General features: G+C 47.7%; 1 protein-coding gene across 1 annotated transcript in view; it reads left to right on the top strand.

The window, feature by feature from the left end:
- Positions 1–9,891, top strand: part of jph1a (junctophilin 1a) — a 131,819-nt gene that overhangs the window by 4,497 nt on the left and 117,431 nt on the right. The window contains exon 2 of the mRNA XM_084325632.1: positions 7,402–8,176. Within this exon, the coding sequence (XP_084181758.1) occupies positions 7,402–8,176 (775 nt within the window). The remainder of the gene's footprint in view (positions 1–7,401; positions 8,177–9,891) is intronic.

The following is a 9,891-nucleotide window of genomic DNA, read 5'->3' as shown; positions in this document are numbered from 1 at the left end:
AGGAAGGGGAGGGGGCGAATTGGCATAACGACTAAATTGGGATGGGAGGAAAATACAAGAAAAATAGGAGGAGGAGAAAAAGTGGATAAAAAAAAATGATTATTTTAAGTTTAGTTTATCTTATTCCATTCCATTTCATCCCTTTTCAGTCACAGACGGGTATTTTTACGTTTACATTTTCATTTAGTCATTTAGCTGAACGCTTTTATCCAAAGCGACGTACGACAAGGCGGCAGGAAGGGCACAACTCTTTCAGCGGAGTAGCAAATGTTCATCAAACTGTGTTGAAACTTGGTTGCTGCTGCAGTGTCGAGTGCGTATAGTAACTTTAGACAATAGTAGTATCCTCCACCACTTCCTGTCCATGTCACTTATAACAGGAAGCAGAAACACTAGACCCGCCTTCTCTCCCTGCAGGCGGTGCCGATCCTCGGCATGGCGGCAATGATTAGGGAGCGTGGGTGGGGCGGGGGGGGGGGGATGGGGGGAGCGGGTGGGGGGGGGTGGGGGGGCGAGCCGATGCCAGAGGATCTGAGGAACATCTGGCCGCATGCCCCCGCAGCATCCTGATAGGCTGATCCCCCAGGGGTCAACGCTGAGGCACACAGCCAGCCGCCTCATAATCTCACACTGTGTACATCTACCTAAATTCCTCACCAGGCTATATAATCCCCCCTCATGTCCCCCCCCCTTCCCACCCCCCCCGTCCCCCCCCCCTCCCCCCCCCCCCCCCCCCCCCCCCCCCCCTTCAAATCTGATCAGCGCGTGGCTTAGTGTCTCATTGTATACATCCCGCAGCGGTGGGCCGTGCCTTTTGAGCGCTGCATGCGCAGGCCGTTGTTATTATTAGGACGATCCCCCATTAACCGGACTGTAACTCGAGCCCCCGAGGAGGCAGAGGTCGGTCGGGCCAGACCGGCACATGCCCCCGTCTGGATGCGGCAAGCAGCAACCAAGTGGGATTTACCAAATATTCCTCTCATTACGCGGCCCATAGCGACACCCTGTCGTCACGCTATAGACTCAGCGGCTGGCGGATGAAGCACCGCTGCCAAGTATGATAGTCAGGGGTTTGTGACGGCGAGCGCACGCTCACCGGCTCCGTCCGAGTTCTGAGGTCACGGTGCGATTTTCGATTCTTTATGAAATGTATTCATATTATTATACAGAGTTCTAATTATATTACATTCGATTAGATTAAAATGTATTGTCATCATACAGCACAAGTACAGTACAACAACTTTTTTATTTATTTTTTTGTCATCCAACCAGAGTGCAAATGTAACAGTAAAGTGCAATAGTAATATACAATGTACAGGTGATTAAACTGGTATAAAATATATAAATGACTACTACTACTGAGTACTAGTGCTAATCAGATGTATATACAGAGTTGTAGTATTAACATGTAAAGTGATACAGGTATAAAGACATTATGGTAGTAAGTCATACTGGCCAGCAGTGTAACTAGTAAGACATACATAAGACTTACATAAGAGTAGGTAAGGGATATACAGACATAGATATAGTATCTACTACAAATATGTAAAAAGGATTATACGCAGGTATGTACAGACATGGTTATATATATGGTAAGAATAAGTATATATATATATATACGGTATATACAGCATTATTGTACATGCTATCATGCAGAGTAATTATATATTATACATTCATATAATACACATTTTGTGTGTGTGTGTGTGTGTATGTATGTGTGTGTGTGTGCATAGCTTCCCCTCCCTCCCCTCCCCCCCCACGCTGTGCTGATAGGACACAGACGCCTCTATGTTTAGACAGCAAACATGGGGAAAACGAGAGACCTGAGGAAGAGAAGGAGAGACGTGTATTTTCTTCATTCTGTAGTGATATGGTGGTTAATGCGTCGTCGGTCTCCTGGCTGAGTGCTGTCACACACCTGTCTCAAACCCTGCCCTCTTTTCCAGACCCCCCAATTTTGTCAATATTCCAATTCCCTGTGTGTGTGTCATGGTCCTGGTCGTTGCACCGCCCTCTGTTGGTCTGGAGAGGTTGTAGACTACCACATGTCTCCTCTGTCGGTCTGGGGAGGGTGTAGACTACCACATGTCTCCTCTGTTGGTCTGGGGAGGGTGTAGACTACCACATGTCTCCTCTGTGGGTCTGGGGAGGGTGTAGACTACCACATGTCTCCTCTGTAGGTCTGGGGAGGGTGTAGACTACCACATGTCTCCTCTGTGGGTTTGGGGAGGGTGTAGACTACCACATTTCTCCTCTGTCAGTCTGGGGAGGGTGTAGACTACCACATGTATCGACTACCACATGTCTCCTCTGATACATGTGGAGTCGCCAGCCGCTTTAAACCTGACAACTATACTATAGGAGAGCGTAACACGTGCAGAGGTTCACACTATCTCCCCCAGATCCCCTCCTTTCTGAATAGACCAGTAGGAGTCACTAGTCATGTTTTCCCAGATCGAGTACTCGCATGAATTACTGGAGTAGTGCTCGAGCAATTGTTTAGGGAAATGTATTTTTATAACACATCTTAAAGCACATCTTAAATGGCGGCAGCAACAACAATTGCGTGGAGTCACACACACTACTGATTTTTAGGGCTGTCCCCGACTAAGGATTTGGATGGTCGACTATGATTGGCCAAAATTTGCTGTTAGTCGACTATTGGTAGACAAAAAAAAATAGTATAATATTTGTAATATATTCTTTTAATATATATATATATATATATATATATATATATATATATATATATATATATTTTTTTTTTTTTTTTTTTATCATTCCATTTGGGCTGTGGGGGGTGCTTAATGTCCGAAGGAGTCGACTGAAGGATACATCTTGATATTTGTCTAGTCTAGTGTTCATTAGATGGGTGAAATCTTCTTTCAGTGCCTCTGTGCCTGTTTTCGTAGGCAGTTAGCCTCTGGTATGCATGCCATTAGCATTAATAGCCACGCTTCTAGGCCTCTTTTCTTTTGGAAAGAATGATAAAAAAATTTAAATAAAATAATAATTATAAATATATATATTTATTTTTATATATATTCGACTAAGAGGTTGGCCAGTCGACTATGGCTCCTTTCGACCGATTAGTCGACTAATCGACTAATAGGGGTCAGCCCTACTGATTTTATTATGTCTCGCTCAATGGACATAACAATGCAGGGCAATATACAAGATGCTTAACCTTCTGTGTATTGTCCCAGTGAAAGGGTTAACCGTTTGGTAGTGCGGCAGTGAAAGGGTTAATGCGTCAGGTACCATTTGTAATAATTACATTACCTCCACTCTGTCTGCAGCAGGTCCCTACACTCAAAGGAATAGAATGTCCGTATCAATAGTATACGAACGCTACGCAAAGTGGGTGACATGCTGTTGGCACAATTTGCAAACACACAAACATGAACCGCTGTTTTTATCTTTTAGATAACTCTAAGCTAACAAACCTAAGTGGAATGACTATCCATGCTCCACAGCTTCCAGCTTCCTGCAACGACTCACGCCTCGCTGGATCTCAGTGTCTTCTGTTTCATTGGCACAAACAAGCACCTTCGGTGGACGTATTTGGTGTTAACCAAAACAAAAACCACTTGAGTTTACATTTACATTATTTACATTTTGTCATTTAGCTGACGCTTTTATCCAAAGCGACTTACCAGTTTTGTACAACAAGACAGCAGGAAGGGTATTGATTGATTGATTGAAAAGTTTATTAACAGATTGCAGAATGGGTACAGTACAGTACATCTCAATACATACAATTGTTAAGGGGATGCAGACCAGAGAAAGACTTTCGTCTTGTTTACACCAGGGTCCCCCATTTTCAATTCATCATAACATATATGACATACATGACATACAGATAGACAGTACTGCTACATCTATACATTTATGACATATCAGATTTGCAAATACAGTACTGTTTGTGATACAAAAGTGTCCAGAAAAGGAGTGTATATACATTTGGCGTAGAAACTGTACATTGGAGGAGGTTGGTGGGGTGGGGTTGGGTGGGTTGGGTGAGGGCTGTACATTGGAGGTGGGGGGGGGGGGGGGGGGGGTTGGGTAGGGGACACACACACATTTTACACTGTACATTGGAATGTTGACAAAGCCTTACTTGGTCATTTACTGTACAACTAGGTTAGGACATTTGTAGGGGCCAGTTTCGAATTGCAGTCTCACGTAGGTGTTTTTTGAGAGTGTTTTTGAAGGTGGGTAGTGATTCACATTCCTTTACAGCTTTAGGCAGGGCGTTCCACATTGATGTGGCATAATTGCGAAACGTGTTTAGTCCCTTGTTTGAGCCGAATCTGGGTTTTACATGATTTGTGGAGCTCCCTCTGGTGTTGTGATCGTGGTATTCACTGACCTTTGGGAAGTATTTTGACATGTACATGGGTACCTTGGTCGCGTAGTGTATCTTGTAGACCAGGCCCATTGCAAGTTGCTGTACTCTGTCGTCTACTCTAAGCCATCCTAGGTTGTCAAAGTGGGCAGGGGTGAGGTGGGTTCTAGGAGTCAGGTCAAGTAGTAGTCTGACTAGCTTGTTTTGAGATGTTTGTAATTTGTTTTTTAGTGCCTTTGAGGTGCTTTGGTACCATGAGGTGCAAGCATAGTCGTAGTACCCTTGAATGAGTGCTCCTGCTAGAGTCTTCAGGGTATTCTTGTTTACCAGAGAGGAGATCCGGTACAAGAATCGCGTTCGTTGGTTGACTTTTTTTATTACATTGGATGCCATTTTGTCACAGGAAAGATTAGCCTCTAGGATGGAACCCAGGTAGGTAATTTCATCTTTCCTTGTGATAATATTGTCACCCACTGTAACCGAGAAGCCATCGGTCTTGCTGAGTTTGTTATTTGAACCGAAGAGAATGGACTCTGTTTTGCCCATGTGTAATGATAGTTTGTTGTCGGCGAGCCATATGCAGATTTTGCCTAGTTCCGAGCTGAGGGCTTTTTCAACCTGTAACTTGTTCTTGTCAGAGACCAGCAGGGCTGAGTCGTCCGCAAACAGGAACAAGTTGCAGTCACAAGCTGACGACATGTCATTTGCATAAATTAGGAATAGTAGCGGTCCTAGTATGCTTCCTTGTGGAACACCACAGCTCACTGTGAGGGGTACAACTCTATCAGCTGAGTAACAATGTTCATCAAAGTGTTGAGTGCTACAGTGTAGGTTAGTATATTAGGACATAGTAAGGTTAGTTAGGGTTGGATTCTTATTTTTTCTTAATTTCAGATAATGATTGAAGAAGTGCGTCTTTAGTCGACGGCGAAAGATTGGACGGGTTTCGGCTGTCCTAACTGGGGTGGGTAGTTCGTTCGAGTTGGTCTGAGACGGCCAGAAGATGCAGAGCGTAGGGGTCTTGAGGGTGTGTAGTTAGAGACCATTGACCGGAGGTAGGCGGGAGCCGTTCCCCTCGCTGCACGATATGCCAGGTCGAGGGCCTTGAAGCAGATTCGTGCGGCAATGGGGAGCCAGTTCAGTTAAAATGGCGAATACTAAAGTAATCCATTACTCACGCCCATCCCTATCGCTAACGCAGCGACCAGGACTGACAACGCTGACAATCTGACCGAGCCGGACGTACCACGGCGAGGGTTGAACCTGGTTCTCTGCGGTGGCAGGAGAGGTGCTCGTTACCTCGACACCACCCAGACCCACCATCCCACTGCTGAGAGAGTGGAGGGTTAACGTTTCATTAGGAGATACTCAACACACACCCACACAGTGGAGCTCCCAGCCTCTGGAGTCATGGCTGTAGGCAAGACTGCCCCAAGACCAGGGCTGTACAGAAATATGCATAAGAGCATAATATCACAGCATATAAAATCATAACAATAAGACAACAAGACCAGGCAAAAAGCAAGGATAACAAATCAATTAAAACATGTACAACTTGGGGCGCCCTCGTGGCGCATACCATAGTGCCTCGTGCACCTACGCGGCCGACCCGGGTTCGATCCCAGCTCCCGTCGTTATTTGTCGCATGTCCTCCCCACCTCTCCTCCCGTTCGTCGGTCCTATGTGACCAATAAAGCTGTAAAAATGTAAAAAATAAAAATAAATAACATGTACAACTTGACTGACAAAGGTTGGAGATCAAGGTCTTAAACTCAGAGGGGAGAATCTCAAGAATATCTTAAGCTCTAAGGACGGACAAACCCCAGATTTTTGTTTTAGATTATTTTAAGTTTAGTTTATCTTATTCCATTACCTTTTTATTTCATTTCTTTTCAGTCAGGGCGGATGGGTATCCTCCACGTCCTGTTTATGTCACTTATAACAGGAAGTAGTGTATTCGACTGGAGGACCACATGCAGGTTAACCAGAGCACTGCGTCTGGCTGCGTCTCCTCTGCTGCTGCTGCCTCTCACGTAGACGGTGGTCCCAGGTGGAGCGCCTCAGCATCTAATCAATGAATCCAATCAGGAGGAGCAGCGTGATCTATATACATATAAAGACGCTAGTGTACAGCATGGAGTCGTTTTTATTTTATTTTATAAATCCCTGTTATCTTGTGCATGCATGTTGATAGATGATCACATGTTATAGGTTATGTTATTGGGATTATAACATGCAAATAATAATAATAATAATATAAAATAATAAAATAATAAGATGTAATGTAAAATAATAATAATAATAGAATGGCAGTATGTTCTATCAATAATAGTACACATGGTATACATAGTTGTAATAACACACTGCACCAGAGTCCGCACAGTGTTTATTTTAAGAGGCACAGAGTCCTAACAGTTCTCAAGTTCTCCAGCCGTCAGTTCTCCAACTATTGACAGCGGTACATTCCCACGGTCGTGGAGCCTGATGGCTGCTGGCAGGAAGGACTGGCAGAGGCGGTTTGTGGTGTGTCGGGGAGGGGGGGGGATAAGTCTATGGCTGAACGTGCTTCTCGTCCCGGCTGCGTGTATATTTTCCCTAACGCACTTTCACTTCCGCATTCGGGTTCCGCGATCTGATAGGCCACTGACGTTTCTCTCTGCGCCAATCGTGTTATGCCTAGTTATGCCTCTAACAGCCTGCTAGCTACCTAACGCCTAGTTTATCACTGGTTAAGCTTGGCGACTCTTTCGAAGTTGGTTAAGGTTAGAGTATGGAATCAGGGCTGGTGGTCTATCGCCCTGCTCTAAGACAAACTCTAACCTTAACCAACTTCGAAAGAGTCACCAAGCTTAACCAGTGATAGAACTAGGCGTAACGCGATTGGCGCTGAGAGAAACGTCAGTGGCCAATCAGATCGCGGAACCCGAACGCGGAAGTGAAAGTGCGTTAGGGGAAATATACACGCGTCCCGGCTAGCTCCACACAGAGGACATGTGATCATAAGTCACAGTGAGTGTCTGACTGACTCGTCTGTTCCGTCTCTCCCTCAGGCACGTACCAAGGCCAGTGGATGGGCGGCATGCGTCACGGCTACGGCGTGCGGCAGAGCGTGCCGTACGGCATGGCCACGGTGATCCGCTCGCCCCTGCGCACCTCCCTGGCCTCCCTGCGCTCGGAGCAGAGCAACGGCGCCGTGCTGCCGGACCTCTCCTGCCCCAGCGACAACCCGACGGGCGGGCGCGGCGGCTTCGTGCTCAACTTCCAGTCGGAGGCCGAGGTGGCCGCCGCCGGCAAGAAGAAGGGCCTCTTCCGGCGCGGCTCGCTGTTCGGCTCGCTGCGGCAGCTGCGCAAGTCGGACTCGCGGACGTCCATCTCCAGCAAGCGGAGCTCGGCGCGCAGCGACGCCGCCATGAGCCGCATCAGCTCCAGCGACGCCAACTCCACCGTCTCCCTGGGCGACGGCGAGCTGCCCGAGGAGGACCCGCTGGTGCTGGAGGACCACGTGGACGCCACCACCACGGAGACCTACATGGGCGAGTGGAAGAACGACAAGCGATGCGGCTTCGGCGTGTCGGAGCGCTCCAACGGCATGAAGTACGAGGGCGAGTGGCTCAACAACAAGCGGCACGGCTACGGCTGCACGGTGTTCCCCGAGGGCCCGCGGGAGGAGGGCAAGTACAAGAACAACGTGCTGGTGCGCGGCATACGCAAGCAGCTGATCCCGCTGAAGAACCCCAAAACCAAAGAGAAGGTGGACCGCGCGGCGGAGGCGGCCCAGAGGGCGGCGGCCATCGCCCGGAGCAAAGTGGAAATAGCAGCTTCCAGGTAGGCGTGTGTGTGCGTGTGTGTGTGTGTGTGTGTGCGTGCGTGTGTGTGTGTGTGTGTGTGTGTGTGTGTGGCGTGCGTGCGTGTGTGTGTATCTGTCTGTATGTCTGTGTGTGTGCGTGTGTGTGTGTGCGTGCGTGTGTGTGTGTGTGTGTGTGGCGTGCGTGCGTGTGTGCGTGTGTATCTGTCTGTATGTCTGTGTTTGTGTGTGTGTGTGTGTGCGTGCGTGTGTGTGTATCTGTCTGTATGTCTGTGTGTTTGTGTGTGTGCGTGCGTGCGTGTGGGTGTGTATCTGTCTGTATGTCTGTTTGTTTGTCACTTATTTTACGTGTGTTTGTGTCTGTCTGTGTGTGTGTGTGTGTGTGTGTGTGTGCGTGTGTGTGTGTGCGTGTGTGTGTGTGCGTGCATCTGTGTGTGTGGGTGTGCCCTCTCTTTTCTATCATATGGGACTTTTTCATGCATTGTTATGCTCAGTAAAGAGACACTAACAGAAAGGTTTATAATAGAACCTCTTGGTGTGCATGCATGTACAGGTATGTGTGAGTGTGAGTGTGTGTGTGTGGACTGTGGATACCTACAGACAGGCGTGCAGCACGTGCCCCACATATAAATACACAGCATTGTTAGTCCCCTCGTCTGGTCTCGCCCCACGGCCCGGCGCTGTCAGGCTTTTTATAACAGCAGGGTGAGCAGCGGAGTCAGACAATCACCCGTCTGACAGACAGCTCCCTTCTTCTTCTCTGCTGTGATTGAAGGCAGCCGTCCTCTAAGTGGAGTCCTGTGACAGTTAGCTGCTGCTCTGAGCAAAGGCCTTTATTGTTGTTGTTGTTGTTGTTCTGTGATGAGACCTGAACAAGGTTCTCTACTGCCCATATCTCTGATTCCCAGACAGTCGAGTCACGCATTTGTGTGTGTGTGTGTGTGTGTGTGTGTGTGTATGTGTGTCTGATTGTGTGTTTACGCGTGTACTGTATGTGTGTATGTTATACTGTGTGTGTGTGATCGCGTGCGAGTACGTTAGCATGAATTACTGTGTGTGTGTCTATACAGTGTGTGTGTTTGTGTGTGTGTGATCGCGTGCGAGTACCTTACCATGAATTACTGTGTGTGACAGTGTGTCTGTATGGTGTGTACGTGTATATGTGTCCACACATACATGTGTCTATACAGTGTGTGTGTGTTTGTGTGTGTGTGTGTGTTCGCGTCCGAGACACATTAGCATGAATTACTGTGTGTGTGTCTGTATGGTGTGTGTATGGTGTGTGTATGGTGTGTGTGTGTGTGTGTGTGTGTGTGTGTGTGTGTGTGTGTGTGTGTGTGTGTGTGTGTGTGTGTGTGTGTGTGTGTGTGTGTGTGTGTGTGTGTGTGTGTGTGATCGCGTGCCAGTATGCTAGCATGAATTACTGTGTGTGTGACCGCATGGATTACTGTGTGTGTGTGTGTGTGTGTGTGTGAGTGTGTGTGTGTGGTGTTTAATGCAGTAGTGCGTAATATAATACAGTCATACATGTGACGGGGCCATGTTCTGTTGGCTCTATAACTGTATGTGTTCCCTGCCCAGCGAACTGAGCGCTGGACGTGACCTTTTCCTCTGTCTGAAGTCACGCCCCCTGCTGGGCGGCTGGTGCAGCAGCGGTGCTGCGTTCACTGGGTCTCGCCCTCAGCTGCAGCGGGGAATCCTGAGTAGCTCAGAAAATATACACAACACGTGTATC

Source organism: Notolepis coatsorum, assembly GCF_963971535.1.
Source record: "Notolepis coatsorum genome assembly, chromosome: 12".
Classification (NCBI taxonomy): Eukaryota; Metazoa; Chordata; class Actinopteri; order Aulopiformes; family Paralepididae; genus Notolepis; species Notolepis coatsorum.
This window is presented reverse-complemented; position numbering and strand designations above follow the sequence as displayed.